Source organism: Trifolium pratense, linkage group LG5, assembly GCF_020283565.1.
Source record: "Trifolium pratense cultivar HEN17-A07 linkage group LG5, ARS_RC_1.1, whole genome shotgun sequence".
NCBI classification, from domain to species: domain Eukaryota; kingdom Viridiplantae; phylum Streptophyta; class Magnoliopsida; order Fabales; family Fabaceae; genus Trifolium; species Trifolium pratense.
In genome coordinates this window covers 41,296,993-41,315,725 of record NC_060063.1, presented here as the reverse complement: position 1 = coordinate 41,315,725, position 18,733 = coordinate 41,296,993, and the positions used below count along the sequence as shown (strand labels likewise).

Sequence of the window (18,733 nt, the reverse complement as noted above, 5' to 3'; positions counted from 1 at the left end):
TGTTCTTGATTATGTCTTTAATTTTTTTTTTAACCTTTAATTATCATCAATTTTTTAACCTTTAGTTATCACCAATTTTTTTTTAATAAGTAAACAAAATGATGGGGTTCCAAAATTATTTAAAAAATATATAAAATATGAAATAAGCACATAAACAAATATAGAATAATTAGTCCATGAAATTCCCTATACTACTCTTATTGAAAATGCTCTTAGAATTTTTGTATTGTATTTTTTATTTTACATATTACACCTAATTAGACCCATGCACCGCATGAGTCAAAGTTCTAGTTTTTTGTCATTTGAACTATGACTTGTGATTTATAATTAGTCTACGGACTTCTATTAAATTAAATGCTTTCTTAAAAGCCTACAAGTGATTGATAGCATTAGTAAAAAATTGCAGTAACACACAAACTTTACCTATAATATATTAAGGATGTGAAATCTAAAATTTCCACACTGAGAAAGGTTGAATTCCAGGTCAAAGGTTCAATAAATGCATTCTCACATCATTATCATATATTTGCATGCTAAATAAATAATGCAGGGCCAAAGAACAGGTCACATGGCAACTTCAATTTTGATTAATTTCCCATGTCACTGTTAATAGTATATTTTATTTCAAGTCTTGGATTTTCAACGTGCAACTATAAGTTGAAAGTTGAACTATAGCAAAATTTATTCATCAAGAAACTAAATTAAGAGAGCCTAGTTTCATAAAGTACAAAATTCATCAAAGTTAAATATCAAATAGGCATCCCTAAATTTATAGGGGAAAAAAACTCAAATAAGGACTACTCAATCACGAAACTCATTCATGAACTTTTCATGGAACTCTGTCAAGCGGGTGACGATGGCCGGAATCCTATCTTCCTGAGGCAATATGGTGCACCTAAAATGCCATGTGCCAGGAACCTTCAAGACAACAAATAATAATTTATACAATTAGTCCTCATTTTATTTGTCATTATGATTAAGATAATGCACACATCTTAAGAAAATCACTAATTATAATTAAGGACGCTGCATTTAGAAATAAAACAGTAAATGAACAAACCTGTCCAAAACCAGAACCAGGAACAACAACAATTCCTGTGGCATTAAGTAAGCGTTTGCAATAGAAAGCATCTGGTGCTGTCTTTTCAGCCTCTGCAGCTTTGATAGCTTTTTCGGGCAGGCGGATCCGAGGAAACAGATACATTGCACCTTCTGCTTTGTTGCAGGTTACACCCTCTAATTTGTTTAAAGCTTCCTCCAGTGACTGTGCAAAGAATATAAATTCCAAAAGGTGATCAGGAAGTTGGTTGGGATGAGTTGATAAAATTTTGTAAATATTTTACTGATACGATTGTTGTGGCCTCCTAATGTGAGAGAATCTCTTAAAAAAAATTGCCGGGTAACTAACCTTTGCACGCTTAGTGAGGGAAGATAAAATAGCATTCTTCTCAGCCATAAATGACTCGTAGGACTCATCTCCAACCTGCAGATATCCATGGAATTCACTCAATGTTACACGACGTGGAACTCAATATCAAACTAGTAATGCATGTCTTTTTCATTAATAACAAATAATTTTGTTAGGAATAATTTGAAGGTGTATTACATTCTGTTTATCATAATTAAGGTGCATAGTCCCTACCAGATTTCTCTCATGATTGGCAATAATTAGGTGAGGTACGGAAGATGGACATGCGACTCATTGTGTGTGGAGGGGATCTTTTTACCTGTGGAGCCTTATCTAACCGATCAAGTATGATGGTCATAGGTAGCTCCAAACTTGTATTATGGTCTTTGCTCATTTAACACACACCCCTGTCTATGTCTAACTCAGCAAACATATGACATAGTGTAGGACTCTTGGTTGGGCATCCTACGGCAGGGCATATTTAGATGGCCAGTCCTTAACATGCATCTATGGTCGGTCCTCCTATAGTCTGAATACTTGGTACTGAACATGTTTCTACGAGTATTTCAGGTTTGCTTTTAGCAAGCCAATGGCACAAAATATTAAAGCTCGAGAAAATGTTGTGGCACAGGACATTCTATAACATGTATGCATCATTGCCATCAAACAATTCAGAGTTCTGTTATAGGAGGGTATACTTTTATCCGAATAGAATACTTTACGATTCACCCCCCTTACACTAACCGGTATAGTGTACTCTTGATATATTAATGTGCCGCTCGTGTACCCATCTTAATCAAGGTCTGTGTTATATTTAATATTCTTTATATGCACAAAATGAAGAGTTATTACCAGATAGAAATTTGTATTTAAGAGAAGGGTTAACCTTAGGTGGACTCATGATCAAACTTGCAAGAATTTGACCAGTGATGTTGGAACAAAGATTCACAGATGCCACTTTATAAATCTGTTCTCTCACATCTGGAGAAAACCCAGTCACCTCCATATAACCTCCTCGTTTTCCACACTCCCCATGATAGCCTGAAGCCAAACAGAAAGACGTTTTCAATCAGTATGGATCACATGCTAGCATAAAAGTCTATTCTCTCTCGATATAATAAGTTGAATGATATACCGACTTACCTTTGGAGACGGACTGAAAAGATACTAAGCAGAGATCATTGTCGCCATATCCCATGGATCGAGATACCTTCTTGAAAGAGTGAAATTTCTTCTCTGGAACATAAACGTTTTCTTGATATACCTACAAAATGAAATTCATCCGCAGAATAAGATTGGTATTATTATGACACATAGTTTCAACAAAAACAGTTGTTCAAAACATATATACATAAGTGCTATTGCGCCACTATAGTGCTATTTGTCAATATATATATAGACACACACACATAAGGTGGGATCAGTGTTGTCAATAGCGAATGTGGAAATTAGCAGTTTGTTCAAATCCGCTACACAATAGTGCTATTGCGCCACTATAGCCACTATTTCACAACACTTTATACTAAATAAATAGCATATAGTGCTATAGTGCTGCTATTTAACAACACTGGGTGAGAGTGGAGTATCTTATCTTGATATCTGAAAAAGTTTCGATACCATTCAACGTCATAAACTTCAAAAAGATAGTCAAGTTACCTCATCAGCCAAAAGAACCAAACCTTCTTTCTTGCAAAATTCTACTATAGCCCGTTGATTTTCCTCAGCAAGAACCTAGAGAGACATGACAGAAATTCCATATTATCAAATATGATCAACTTTGGCGTCACATTCTAATCAGTATGCATCCTCTCATATTAACACTACATAGTAATTTGTAGCTCACCTGCCCTGTTGGATTTCCGGGATTTATAACAACTAAAGCCCTAACATTGATGCCCTTGGACTTAGCATCTTCCAACTGCTTCTTGAGTTCGGATATTTCCAGTCCCCAACCAGTTGCTTCATCTAGATAATAAGGTACCTTTAAAAACAATATAAAAATCAATATGATATTCCAACCAACCTAAGTTGTATAAGAGCATAGTTCAAATCAAATTTTCAAAGAAACAAGTTACACGTATACTTATCAAGTTGTCAACATATACATAGATCATAGACCATTTTTTCAGATTTGTATTCTTGAAGATGGTATATAGCCTACTAAATACCAATGTTGTCAATTGCGGATCACAAAGAATAGCAGTTTGTTCAAATTCCGCTATAGCAGCAATTTGACTACACTTTGTACTAAATCGTGGAACTATAGTATTGCAATTTTAACTACACTTTGCAGTGCCAATTAACAACACTGCTAAATACTTGATCAAAAATGCAACTAAATAGTTACCTAAATTAAATTATGAATTATGTGATTGTATATAGAAAACATTACCAGGTGGCCACCATGGAGGGTAATTGAGGCTGAGTAGAGAGGATACTGAGGGATGGGACACAAAATACCATCCTTTTCTGATCTAGTAAGTAATTGCATCATCATATGGACCTGAAAATAAAGAAATGATAGTCTTTAAAAACATACACAGTTTTCAAATGATTATAAGTTTACTTTGTAAACATATAAAACCAAAAAGAAAATTATCGAAAAGTAGAAACATACTGCTGGGCTTGCACCATCTGTCAAGAAAATGTCATCGGCATTACAAGGAAAACCATCACGCTCTCCGATTCCAGCGGCTATTGTATCACGTAACCCTTGAATACCCTGATATGCAAATATGAACAATTTCATGGACCGTCCAGTGAATAGTAAAGGGATAATAATCAAATAAACCAAATTGGATAACCCAGTCAGTACCTGACTATGACTATAGGCACCAGTTGCTCTCCCAGGAATTTGATCCACAATCTGCCAAGCTCGCTCTATTGAATCAGCACTGCAATATATGTCAAAGATCAACCACACAACGAAAACATAACTTATAAAGACTACAAGGGACACATTAAAACCAATGTTGTCAATCATGGTTTGAGGAAAATTGCGGTTTGTTCAAATTTCACTATGCTACAGTGTTACACAGCCACTATAGCATCTATTTGACCACACTTTGTACTAAATAGCGGATTGAGGAACAATAGCGGTTCGTTCAAATTCCACTACGATAGAGTACACTAGCACTACTATATCCACTATTTGACAACACTAATTAAAACCTACAAGTTAGACCAGAATCATCAGTAACAAAAGCAAGTTTTACTTTGCTTCACAAAATAAACTATAGCATTGTAAAAATGGAGTAGAAAAATCTGATATTCATTGACATGTTCAAATTCAATTTTGATACTATGGATAAACTATTCAAGCACTAATACATTGTCCATCCACAAAACCGCTAAGACTATTGTTCCACTATGATTAGCAATCTAAATGCTGCTACTTAGTTTTATTTTATCACAATACCTGAACAAACCCTGTGTCTCGCTTTTGTCCAAAAGAGCTGGATAGTCACATAAAGCAAGAACCTGACAGAGATGAGAACATGAAATAAGCATTGCTCAATTTGTATCAAGCCAGTTGTATTCACTATACAGAATTATAAGAAACAAACCTCTCGGAAAAAAGTAATTGGCTGCTGGCCAAGAGACTGAGGATTTCCAATGTTGCAGTAAATTATCTATTTTCAAATGACAGAGAAGTGAGACGAGAAAAACCAAAACAACAAATGTCAAAAAATATAACTTCATGGAGTAGAACTGGTGAAGAAAATCTATGCGGTAGGTACATTTCATTGGCCAATTTTTCACACAAAATCCCAAAGATAGAACCACGGCATATTTTAACACAATGGCTGTGTTGGATTCACATTCATACCAAATGCTTCTAATTGTATATTTTACGTTTTCTCTATTTTCCATTTTTTGAACTTCTACACCAATTTATAAATTGGAATATCACGATCATTAGATAAAATGATAACATGTCATATAAATTGGAATATCACAATCATTCAGTGAATTAAACATAAGTAATTAATCGTAGGAATAGAACCTAGACACATCAGTTTTAGTTGACACCATATACCCTAAAGGTTGTCGCCTCACAGAGAGTACAACCCTTCCAATGACCCTATCAGTAGCTTTATAGCACCATAATGATGCCTTTTATAAGCCATCCCGAGAATCAAAAACCAAAGAGTTCTACTTCAGACGATGAGATTGAAAAAGAAAAGTACCTCATCAAAGGAATGAGCGCCTGGATTGGCCTGCAAATCTTTTTGCAAATTCTGCAGCATTAAAGCATCGTAAGTTAAAAGAGTCCGTCAATTTCAAACTTTAAGCAGCAAAGACAATTTAAATTTTTAAGCTATATGTACCTGGGCAAGTGTAACAATCTCTCCTCGAACAGCATACTGACATTTTAGAACCTACGCAGGAAAAATCCATTGTTTCAGACATGAAACAGAAGATTAAATATTGGTGTCAATAAAGTGGAGCAATTATTCTGATCCAAAATCATACTTCACAAATCAAGAAACTCTTTGTTGATATAAGAAAAATTCACTTAAATAGCCAAAGTTCAAGTGCATGTTTAAATTGACGGTGAGTTTGAGTTTAATAGAATCACGGACAAAAACTACACTTTGGAGCTTCAACAAACTCACGGTGTCCGTAAGATTTCACTATGATCCCATAAAACTATTAGTCAAACTTGCTCCTATTGAAAGTATAATCTTAACAATAAAACATGTCTTTTGAGTTTTGCCACAAATTATTTCACTGATCCCATGGTAGTACACAAAAGCAGCGCAAAAAACACTGAATTGAGCATAATACTACATAAATCAGCTACCAGTCCATCATTATAATATTGAACAATCCTTAATCCTTATCAACCCCCAATATACAAAAACCCAATAATTCCATCAAAAACTTAACCCCCAACCACGTCACACATCAACAAACTAATAAATTAAGGTTAAAAAACAAAAAACCAGACCCAAAACCCTTATAAGCATCAAACTACACATGATCAAAAACCCAAATCATAAAAAATCATAAAGTTCAAAACTTTAAGCTCAAACACATCTAAAAACAAAAAATAACAATAAGGGCATCACTAAAAATCACTGAAAAACAATAAATCAAAGGTAAAAAAAATACCCAAATCATAAAAATTATAAAGCTCAAAACTTTAAACTCTATAACATCTAAAAACAAAAAATAACAAAAAGGGCATCACTGAAAAAGTCAAATCAAAGATAAAATAACAACCTGGGGGTTAATATTTTGAGCGGTGACAGGGAAAGGTGAATCAGAAGCCATTGATGAAAAAGGAGAAGAAGACAATGGAATAGGAGAAAGACGATGATGCTGTTGATTTTGTTGATTCCGAACAAAAACAAGTGAACGGTTGAAAAGGTGCCTGAATCTGTCTGCAGCGGATTTCCGCATTGGATGGTTGGTTGGGAGTATATATAAGAGATTTGTTTTGGTTTTGTGTGTGATAGTGTTGAAAAGTATAACGTGGTGTCTCTAGAAGCTCTTGTATTGTAGCACAAGACAACAAAACAACCTATGATTTGGTGAAACGTTTTTACTTGTCCATGAGCCGCCCCACGTTTTTTTATCGAATATATACCTCCTTATACTGTTCTTGTACCCTTTTTTTTCTTCCCTTTTTTTATTACATATACATCGTTTTATATTAGCAATGAAGTACAATTTTATAAATTAACTCATAATCTCTTTTTTCTATACAATATTAGTTATCTTTCTTAATATGTGTAAAAGTGTCAAAACGATATATATTGTGGTACGAAGGGAGTAGTAGCTTACAGTAGCTTATAAACTAAAAGCTCGGTTTGGTAACAGTTTTTATAAAAGAACTTATAGCTTATTTTACTAGCTTATAACTTATTTTTCAAACATTATTTCAAGTAGCGTATGCGCTTATAGCTTATGTCGATTCTTCCAATTTTACCCCTATCGTATTACTTGAAAAAAATTAAATATTAATTTTTTATGTCATTTCACACTTATAAAGCTAGTTCAACCGCTAATTTTACCAAACATTACAAATTCAATCTGCTAGCTTATTCGCTATAAAAAAGTTAACTTATAAGCTATCCGTTATAAGCGCATCCGCTATAAACTATCTTATCAGATATCCGCTATTTTTTTACCAAATAGAGCCTTCGTGTTGAATTTCTGATGATTGATTAATTTAGTTCATAATATTTTTTTGTAAATGGTTAAAATACTTCAGATTAATCAAATGAGTCTTACCGTAAAATTTAGATGTTGAATGATGAAATGTTAAATGTTGACGTGTTCGTTCATGTCACTTTTCACGTATACATGGACTAATTTGATTGTAAAATTAGTTTATGCTAAAACACGCTTGAATTATTTTTCTGATTTTTTTGCCACAATTGGTAGAAAACATTTTATTGGCTTCTTGGTTTTCCAAGTTCATAGAAATCAATCAAACCATAAACTCATCTTTGGCTTTCATGGTTAATGCAGACAAAATCAAAGACAATAAATTGCTAACGTGCTAGTGTGAGAAAATATGTTATACAAAAGGAATGATGCTTTGTTTTTTTTTGTTGGAGACATGATGCTTGGTTTTGTTGCCGGACAATGAGGGATTAGAAATAATGGATGCAATGCATATTGTCAATTAATTTGAATGCCATTAAATCTAGCTTGATTTCTAGAATAATGGATGCAATGCATATTGTCAATTAATTTTTATGCCATTAAATCTAGCTTGATTTCTAGAATGCCATATTGTGTCGAAAATATTAACTAAAGCATACGTGATCATAATTTTGGATTGAGGGGTCCAAGATTTTTCACAATGTTTCCAAATATCATTTAATTGGAAGATTTCATATAGAAACATTTTATATCGTGGATTGACTACATAACTTTAAATACTTGCCACAATGATTTTCTAACACTATAATGCTGCATTGAGTAGAATATAAGAGGAGAGAATTAAAAGACGAGTTGTCTCTCTCAATAATTGAAGAATATTTATCGAAAGATAATGTACATATTGTTGACAAATTAAATATAAAACCAATTTTTTTTTCCCTTTATTCTTGTGCATTGTTTACAAGAGAAACAACATATCAATGTATATATATTATATGATATATAAAGTGCTGAAAATTATGTTTGTAAATGGCCGCAGGTGTATGATTTTTTGAACAGACAATTGATGTGTTTCTACTCTCTCTAGCTCTCTTCAGATTCCTGTCAACATTCAACACATGCTTAGCTCAAAGGTGTGTGATTTTATTTCCAATGGAAATTGGATTTTGCCTGCATCTGTGATTCAAAGATTTCCATTTTGAAGACATATCTTATTAAACAAGTTACTATCCCAGCTGAGAACAAAGCAGATCAGTTGATTTCAAAGGTTTCCATTTTGAAGATTTTAGATTAAAATATATTTTATATTTTATATTTCAAATAAAATAATATTAGGGTTTAAGATTAATATTTTTTGTTTTGAATATTTAGGATTAGTTTATTATTTAAAATATATGATTTGTTTTTATGTAGATCTATATATATATATATATAGTCATATTGTTATGAATAATATATGAGAAAGAAAAATAAGAACATGAGAGTATTCTCCATGTAAAAATATATTGTCTTCTCCGTATCTTCACAAAAAATATATCCCACTAAATTCCGCAATACCAAAAACACAAAAAAAAAAAAATCACAAATCTTCCAATTAAATGATATTTGGAAATGCATGACCGTTTTGCTAATGAGATTCATACTATACGGAAGATGCTAGATAGTGATTGAGAGGTGATTATTACATATACGCTACGTGAGGGAAATGCTTGTGCGGATGTTTTAGCAAAAATGAGTACCATCTCGAGCTCGCCTTTGGTGAAGATATCTGCCCCGCCCAGTGATTTTTGGAGGATGATTGGGGCGTAGAATTTATTAGGGAGTAATTCCTTTGTTGTTTTTGGTTTTCTTTTTTCTCTTATGTAACCAAAAAAAAAAAGACTAGACCGTTTTTTTTTTTTTTTGGAATTCTTGTAATGATGTTAATTTGTGTTGATATTCAAAATTAAATGTTCAAATATATTACTATAATTTAGACAAAAAATCTATATATTGCTTAAAAAAGACAAAATGTCTATAATGTGTCTAATCACGATAAATGTCTTAGGAATACTCGTTAAGAATTCAAATTTAAAACTATTTTCTTGAAAGTTGTGAAGTCAAAACTTTCAAAACTCGGCCCGATGGTTTGTGAACCTGTTCTGACAAAGCAAGTTGAGGGTCAGGTGGAAGAAGGGATTGGAGTCGGGTTCACACGCGGATCATGTGTCCCGTCTATAAAGGCACTCAACACTTAACTTACTACAAGTCACTCACATGGTATTTGGACATGCTCATAACACATAGGCTTTGGAGGGAACCAAAAGGGTAAGGTCTTAGGCTTTGGCCGCATAGGTAACAATTTCCTTCCCTTACAAGAAATATTTCACTGGACTAAACACAATTTACTGAACATAAGGCAATTAAGCGACATTCATTATGATGTCATTTTTAATAAGAAAAGATGGCCAATTGTTAGTCAAATTAAACAAGTGGATCCATACTTTTTCCCATAAAGAAGAAAAACAACATTTACAAAATCAATCTTTCCAAACTTGAGAAGCAATAAATAAAATGTTTGATGTTAGCGGATGATGAAAATGATTTAACATAAGATTAGGTCATGCCAAGCTATTTGTCATTTCATATGAAATTCTTCAGGTTGGGATTAATATCTAAGATAAATAAGCTCATTTTAGTAAGAGGCCCTAATCTTATCTACAAATCTGATTTCCTTTACAAAATTTTTGGTATGACTATGTTGATATTATTCATGAATAAGAGAGAGATATTGGTTGCATAAGTCAAGAGCATATGGATAACATGCCCTAAATGTTCCATGTTCAATATGCCAAACTTGAAAGCTCCTTTCCCTAATGGTTATCATGTGGAGTGGTTTTTCAAATCTCTGGTCCCTCCATGTTCAATTTTGCTATAAAATGCTTCCAGCATCCCCAGATGGTTCAAGACATCAACCAAAATCTTCTCACATTGATTACTAAATGTAGAAAAGATTATGACAGAATCACAAGTATTTGTCTCTAGCAATGTTCACAATGATCATATCACGTCTCTTATTCATATCAAAATCACTAAATATTTAGTTATATAGATCGGAGCGTCTATGATCTACCAAAAGATTTCTAAAACCTTCTTCTCGTTACATTTTGAATATGATGAAGAAAAAACTTTCTCGATATTAAATCAAAATTCCTTTCTTTAGTTGAAAAGGTAACTTTGGCTTAAATCTTCGTAGTTAATATTATTGCGTATATCATCCAATCAATAGAAATTCCTATATCAGTCTAAATTGAAGCAGCAAAAGTTTACTTATATAATCAAAAGTCAATACAATTTTACATGTCTTTTAAATATGTTTAAAATATTCTAGTTTTGAAATATGTTTCCACACTGCATTAACTACTAATTTTACAACAATTCAAAAGCAGGTCAAAAAAAATGAGTGCAATACAAGTTACAACTTACAAGGGTATGATAGGACAATAAATTTCATGCATTTATAGGGTATTGTGTCAGTAATGTATTAAAATTACAAGGTAGAATCAAACTGCACAGCAGCATTTGGCAACCACTCCGGACCCTGGATAAAGGAATCCACAGTGAACTTCAGAGCTTCTCCGTCTTCGAGAGCGGACTTATAACCGGCCCATTTGACTCTCTGGTCTACTGCTGCTCCTGGCCCAGTGTTCTGGTATTCAGCATAGAGGATGCTACTTGGAGGATCCACATTGAAAACCCAACTTATCCACCCTACTGGTTTCAAGAATGATCCAATCTGTGATTTCATGATAATAGTAGTGGAGAAATCTTTCCATGGTCTACCAAGGTAAGTAGGTGCTATGAGATTATCATTAGGTAGTGTAGTGATAGTTGATTTCTGGATCACAATTCCAGTGTTTTGATTAGGATCCTTCTTACCCTGAGCTGTGATGGTGTTGAACTGGTTTGCCATTGGTTGCCTAGGCATGATTTTGCAATTTTGGAACACAACAGCTGCGTTTCCGAATATGAAGTCTATTGTACCTGTAATGTCACAGTCGCGGTAGAATTGACGGTTTGAATGTGCATAAAGGGTATCCTGAAATCCCACAAATGAACACCTATAGAACACAGATTCATCCGAGCCGGATCGTAATGCCACAGCCTGGTGCTTAGATGCACCTGCTGTGTTCTTGAATTGTATGTCTTTAGCAATGAATCCCTTACCTTTAACAGCTGCAAAAAAATCAACAGAATCCCAATTAGTATAACAGCTGCAGATATCAAGATCTTATGTTGAACTATTGTATCATATATATATGTATGCTGTATGGTGTGCAATTTGGGTTTAATTTAATCCTATTTGAAAGGGATGCTGCAAATAAAATTTTCACTAGTTAACATTAGGAAAGCTCTTGCAAAAGTTTGCATCAATATCTAGTTTCAAGCAAAAGAAAAGGTCAGCTCCTAAGCCGCAGATATCAGAAAATAATAGTTTGTTCAAATTCTGCTATGCTACATTGCTAAAGTGCCACACTAGCCGCTATTCGATAAAACTTTGTATTATTAAAAAGTTCATTTGCTGAATAATAGTGATTTGTTCAAATTCCGCTATGCTATAGCAGCTATTTGAAAACACCGGTAAACCGCGTTTGATGTATCCAGACTGCGTATGTGAATAGTAAGGATATTATTGATGATGTGGATATAAAACTAGTATCCACATGGGAGGTATGCAAATTGAAGGTGGAAAAAATATCTAAACAAAATATCCTTTCATAATCAAAACAGCAATGATTCTTGGTGGCTCAGAAAATGAAAGGGGGAGGGGGTCAGGCAACAAATTTCATGGACCCTAAGTTCAGATCAAGCTCACATGATAGCATTGAAGTAACCATGTGAGATTCCAGACAAACAAAACAGAAATTTCCCACTAAAGCACATGCCACATGCTTCTCCATTAAACTTGAATTATTCCCATGATAATGAAACAGGCAAGTTGATTACTAACAATTTCGTCCCTTCAACAATCAACAAGGCAACAATTTTGTACAAATCCATACTAAGCTAAGTGTATATTTCTATTTGGTGGTGAGTTTGGCGAATTCATATCGTCACCATCATTTTGTAGAAACTCAAAAATGTAACTTTTATCAAAATCACAGTGATAAATATGATTTTGCCAAATTCATCATCAATCCAAAGATATCCTAAACCTATCATCTTGTATGGTGAATTAACATGAAAATGAAGGTTCTAATTGTTTAGACTTTAGAGTTTTCAAATATGGGGTGTTAAAATGAATCGTGAACAAGCGTACGGAATCAAAAGAAAATTAATTGAAATGATACAAGAGGCAAAGACTAGGAGTGAACAACGTATTGCACGTTATCAAATTAGATCGTCAAAATCATACATCGATCAAAATTTCCGAAATGGAGACAAATTGCACAATTAAAAATGAGAGAGATCAAAACTGCATTTAAACCGATAATTAAAAAACTTCTACCTATACGAAAGTCGGTGTAAAACTAAATCAATAACTTTGGTTAAAAAAAAAAAAAACTGAAATTATAAATTGCCTTGCCTTAATCAAACAAATATCATTTCTGAATGCATATTATAATAGAGAAAATAAATTTAAAAATTTACCAAAAGTTGCAGTTTCAAACGTAGGTGTGCCATCCATGAAATTCCGGCTACCACTTACGACGGTTTCCGTCATACCGTCGCCGTAAATCATCACATTCCATGTATTCTTATCCAAATCAATATTCTCTACATATTCTCCTTTCTTCACATACACCACAAATCTCTTCAAACTCTTCTTCGGTACAATCTTCAACGCCTCCCCAATCGTCTTATACTGACCACTTCCATCCTTCGCCACAACCGCATCCGGCGTATCAGGTATCACCGTAGTCCCATTCCCTTCCGCCGCAAGCAACCTCCTCTCCGCCGCTCCTAACCACTCCGGAAAATCTCCGAGCAATCTCCGGTGATGATTCGAAACCTCGAAATTCGATAAGAGTCTAATCACCTTCGTCACAATCGCTAAACTGTTACTAGCAAACTCCGTCGAGTTTCTCATCGCGGTTTCAATTTCACTACGAATATTTTTCGCAGCGGTTGAGTTCAATTCACCAACGGCATCTAAACACGTGTCATGATCCGTTATCGCCGCACTAATCCACGTCTCAACATCACGAATCTTCGTCGGAGAAAGAATCTTCTCACCGGAAACAATCGTCGACATTGAATCGTTAAGCCGATCTAACGAATCGTTCAAAACCGAACCGCAAACTTCAATCGCTTTCTTAAGGCGCGTGTCACCACTCGCTTTGATTTTATCACTGAAACCGCGCGTGAGATTTGATAATTCATCAATGGCGACTTTGAGAGAGAGTTTGAAGAGTTGTTCAGGATCGGTAGTGTTGGAATCTGGAAGAGATGAGATTGCGGAGAAGCACGAGTTAGGGTACTGAGTTGCCTCGCAAACTGCTTTGAGTGAAGTGGCGGGTGTTAACTGAGTTTTAGGGAGCGAGTCAGAGGAAGAGGATGATGAGGTGTTGCGCTTGTGTATGAGGATTCCTGCAACCGCAGCAATTATAACCGCTAATAGAATAACGGTGGAGATTATTATGATTGTGATGCGCTTACGTGTCTTTTTTTTAAATGCTTGTTGTTCTATTTCGTCTACTTTGCCGTAACCTTTGAAAGATTTCATAGTATCCATTGTGTTTGTTTTGTGCTCTGTTTGGAAGAGAAGATGAGAAGAGAGTGTGTGTACAGTGAAAAGTGAAAACAGAACAATGTTGTTGTTAACTATGTGTGTCTTTTTTGAGGTTTGAGTGTTCTATGTTGTTGTTGTTTTGTTTATTTGGTTTGGTTTGGTTTGGGTTGGGGTTTATTGTGGGACTTTAGTTGGGTTTTTATATGGGAAAGATAGGATGATACGCAGTACTATAATATTTAGGTGAGGAAGTAAATGCTTTTTATATTAATGATTGTTGGGATGAGAACGTGTTGAATTGTTCTTGACTTCTCTCTAAGATGCTTCTTTGTTAGTAAGATTCAGAGTAAGCAACAAATATCGTTTAGATCAGATAACACGAGTTTCTTCTAATTTAATTAAAGTTTTAAATTTGATCTATACTTTAGACATGCAACAACTTAAAACAAAGATTTTTAATACAACATTTAATAAGAAATAATCGAAAAATTAGGTTAGTGTCGACAATCGTGAATCTATAGGATATATAAGATGAATTCTCTTTTTATTTAATTTTTTTTGGTAAAAATATTTAATTTCTTTTTATATGTATAATTTTATATGTATAATAAGATTTAGAGATTGTACATCTCACTACTACTCAAATTTATTATCACTTAGAACAATACCTAGAACGGGTAACAAATTCATTTTTATTTTAGGAAAATGGTAAATAGTGTCGCGAAATATTGGTTAAAGGAGCAAAAATAGTAATTTAACATTGGAGTTTGTGCAGTCAACTCCTCAAAAATTTAAAGGAGAATGTTAACATGTGCATATATGACACATGTTAAGGTAGTAAAAATAGAAATTATGTCTTAAAATTTGTGCATTTTAACTTTTCAAGCATTAAATGTCTTGTATCATTAAATTATAAATTTCTATATTAAGATACGTGCCCTATATGCACATGTTAACAAGACCCAAATTTAAAAAATGTTATTTTCTATTCAAAACTTTCTCTTTTTGATTTTCTTAACCGGTGCCCCGGGACACCGGTTAGCATCTTTATTTTAATAATTATGAGTAACAAGTTAACATCATAGTGTTTGGCAGCACATAATTAATCTATACTTAGCATCTTAACCAACAAAAGTAAGCACATTCTGAATAATTGTTGAGTGTGTTACTTACATTTCTTTGTTTGTTTAGTTTAGGAGTGAGTGATTGGTGTTTGTACCTAGAATTTGGTCATGCAAGTTGCCAAGTGTGATGATTATGTGGTTAAGGTGTGAATTTTATCATTCACACGGTTTGGGAAAGGCTGGCACTGGCAGAGAGTAAATGGCCGCGGTTTTGTTAGTGAGGCTTATCCAGGCCCGGTTTTGGGCCAGGACAAGCAGGGTCCCAGCCTAGGACCCCTAAAAAATTGGGGCCCCAATTTTTTTTTATAAGCCCATCATCTTGATAATAGAATAAGTAGCTGATGAAGATAAAATATAACAAGAAATTCAATTTGGCGCATTGGCTAGCACCCTGTTCCTGCACACAAGTGGTTCTGTGTTCGAGTAGGAGCAGTTATACTTTTTTTGTTTTGTTTTCTTTTATTCTAAGAGAATAGAAATAGTGATGAAGGGAATTGAGAGCCCACTACCACCAACAAATAATTGTATCCATTCATATTAAACTTTACATAAATTATTTAAAAAATTGTGTTTTTTTTTTTATACAATTGTGTTTCTTTTTATAAAATAATAAGTTTTTTTTTTCTATAAATACAATCACTCTATAATCCATAGATAATTTTACTACTTTATTTTTCTTAAACTATATTTTGTTATTTCTTTTAAAATAAAGAATTAATTTCTAAAATTATGTTGCAATTTTTATTAAAAACAATATCAATTTTTAATGATATTAGTTTGAAAATATATTTTGTTATTATTGATTAGAATATAACTATTTTATATTATTGATGTTATTTATATTTTATATAAATGATGTTCTTTTTTTAAAAAAATTATATAATCTTTTTATTAGGGGTCTATTTTTTTTATTTGCCCTGGACCTCCAAAATCTCGGAACCGGCCCTGGGCTTAGCTGTGTTTTACTAATCCATAAGTTTATCATCACAACGGTTTTGAGTTTTTACATAGAACAACTTTCCTTTTCATAAAACGCCTTAAGTTTTAGTCAAACCATCAAACTAAAGCATATAACAGCATGTGCACATTTTTTGAGTACGTAAAAGTAAAATGTGAATTTTTTACAGGGTCACGTTAACATGTACACCTGTACATGTTAATATTCTAAATATATAAAATTGTATTTAATGTTAGAAAAGAAATTTAATGTTTAAGAAATTAAATACACAAATTTCAAATGTTAAGATATTTAGAATCTTAACATGTGACTTTGATACACATGTTAACATTTTTCTTTTTTATATTTTAAGACGCACATAAATATATGAAAAAAGAAGTGGTTGTGAATAATTTTACTGACTTATAAAATGGAAGATCGACTCTCAGGCCGAAGGGTGTTATGGTGCATGGGTGGATGGGTATTAGGAAAACATGTATGTGTGTGTTGATATTTCAAGTGTGAGTTGAGTCTCATATCGGATGAAACAATGAATGTTGAATGATTTATAAGTGAGAGGACTCGTAAACCTAACAACTTAAGGTTTTGGGTTAAAGTGTGGACTGTCCAACTCACTTGTGAAGTTGTTCAAGGCCCGATGTGATTATCCCCCGGACCCCCTCAAGACCCAACATTGTGGACTTGACTGTCGGTGGGACATGCGGCCCTCAAAGCTACTTCAAGCAAAGTGACAAACATGAAAAAATATATTATAATAATCAACATGTTTTTATATATCATTTCCATTTGACATTTTTGGCTCCCTAACGCCAAATGCCGTGATTTTTTTGCAAAGAGTTTCAAAATGTCATGCATCAATATTGTGTCTTCTAGGTTTATGGATCTTATTTTTAAGCGGATGGTTTTGCTATTAAAAAAGGATTAGCGGTGTAGCTTATTGTCTGTTTGTCTTTCATTCATGTGTAATTATTCTATATTTATTAATGATGTAAATGATTTGAAATTATTTTATTATTATTATTTATAAAAGAATTAAAAGAATAAAATGAAAAATTGATATTTTGTGAGTGTGCCAAGATAAACACCAGATAAAACAACGCATAACAGAATAACACAATAAATTTTTATGATATTAAACAATTATTTTTCTTGTACTAACGATGTCTGCTGCATAAATGATTTTGGTATTTTAGACAACTTTTATTTAGGAAAAAAATTGTGATTGAGTGAGGGACAAAATTTTTAGTATGATTTATAGATGCGATGAACCAAAATCTGGATATTCCCGTTAAACTTGTAATTAATGGAGATCATGTTTGTAAGAATTTTAGAGTCACTTTCCACAACGAGATGAGATATATTCTCTCGCCAAACAATCTCTAACCTCGTATATAATTCTGACAGTTAGTTGAGCATGAAGAAGATCACAAGTTTCGAACTTTCTAGTGTAGCGTTTAAAATATCTTCCATCTGAATCTCAAAGAAGCCCACTATATATAGCTTTGAATTTCTCTCCTATCTTTGTAAGCACCGTAATTGTTGAGCTTGATTCATCCCTCTTGCGGTCGCTTCCATCTAATGTAAATAGTTTTCCTTCAAATGAAGAGCTAGATGTTGATGTTGCAGCTTACAATATCTAATATCTCTAGCGGATTATAAATGACCAAGGTTGGCTTGCTCAGTCTTTTGAAGTGATCTTCAAATGTTGTTGTATTCTTTCACTTCCACAAGTACCGGCTCGTCTTCATAAAAGTGGGGTGTCAAATGTCAAGTGTTTATTGTTGTCTCGCCCCCTTTCATGTTGAGTGTTGAGGTTATTAAAAAACCAATTCCTACAATTATTTTATGGTGAGCAATCCAGTATCCCTAGTTTAGTTACATACCCTTATAAGCAAAATTCAATTTTATGTCATATTTTTATATTAATTTTTATTAAAATAAATTCAAATTTCAAGTTACTATGTTATTTTTTTTGTCAAGTTAGCATAGTGGCTAGAAAATCCACCTTAAAGGTGAATAAGTGAAGTGTCTCGGGTTCAAACTCAGGATTTGATGACAGTCAATTATATGATGTTTTTAGTAGTAATTTAGGGTAGTTTTAATATCAATTGAAGCCCAAAAACAAGCAAATACCTGAAAAAGTGAAGTTACTTGACCCAGAAGCAAGAAAAGTGAAAAAACATAAAAAAAAAGGGCAAAAATGTATTAAACAGCGCACACATCGTACCCACGATAACATACCTGCGTGGCACGATGAAGGTAGTTGAAGAAAAACAGAAAATTCTGATCAAATCTTCCATCGTACCACGATATGATCCATCATGGTCACGATGAGGCAAAATTACATGCCATCGTGGCCACGATGGATACGATGGGTGCGCAGAAAAATACCAAATCCAGCTGAAAAACTA

The 18,733-nt window shown here is 33.4% G+C and overlaps 2 protein-coding genes across 2 annotated transcripts; both read right to left on the bottom strand.

The window, feature by feature from the left end:
• Positions 1–491: 491 nt before the first annotated feature.
• Positions 492–6,971, bottom strand: LOC123884089 (alanine aminotransferase 2-like). Its single transcript, XM_045933098.1, has 15 exons — positions 6,638–6,971; positions 5,740–5,790; positions 5,599–5,649; positions 4,975–5,040; positions 4,827–4,888; positions 4,224–4,302; positions 4,026–4,130; positions 3,801–3,911; positions 3,252–3,389; positions 3,065–3,139; positions 2,552–2,672; positions 2,295–2,449; positions 1,409–1,483; positions 1,061–1,264; positions 492–918 (listed from the first exon to the last, which is right to left on the bottom strand). Exons 1-15 carry the CDS (start codon positions 6,815–6,817, stop codon positions 802–804), a joined length of 1,590 nt encoding a protein of 529 aa, XP_045789054.1. The 5' UTR covers positions 6,818–6,971; the 3' UTR covers positions 492–801.
• Positions 6,972–10,898: 3,927 nt separating this feature from the next.
• On the bottom strand, positions 10,899–14,524 carry LOC123883352 (pectinesterase 3-like). The gene is made up of 2 exons (XM_045932127.1): positions 13,160–14,524; positions 10,899–11,743 (listed from the first exon to the last, which is right to left on the bottom strand). Exons 1-2 carry the CDS (start codon positions 14,241–14,243, stop codon positions 11,058–11,060), a joined length of 1,770 nt encoding a protein of 589 aa, XP_045788083.1. The 5' UTR covers positions 14,244–14,524; the 3' UTR covers positions 10,899–11,057.
• Positions 14,525–18,733: the final 4,209 nt, after the last annotated feature.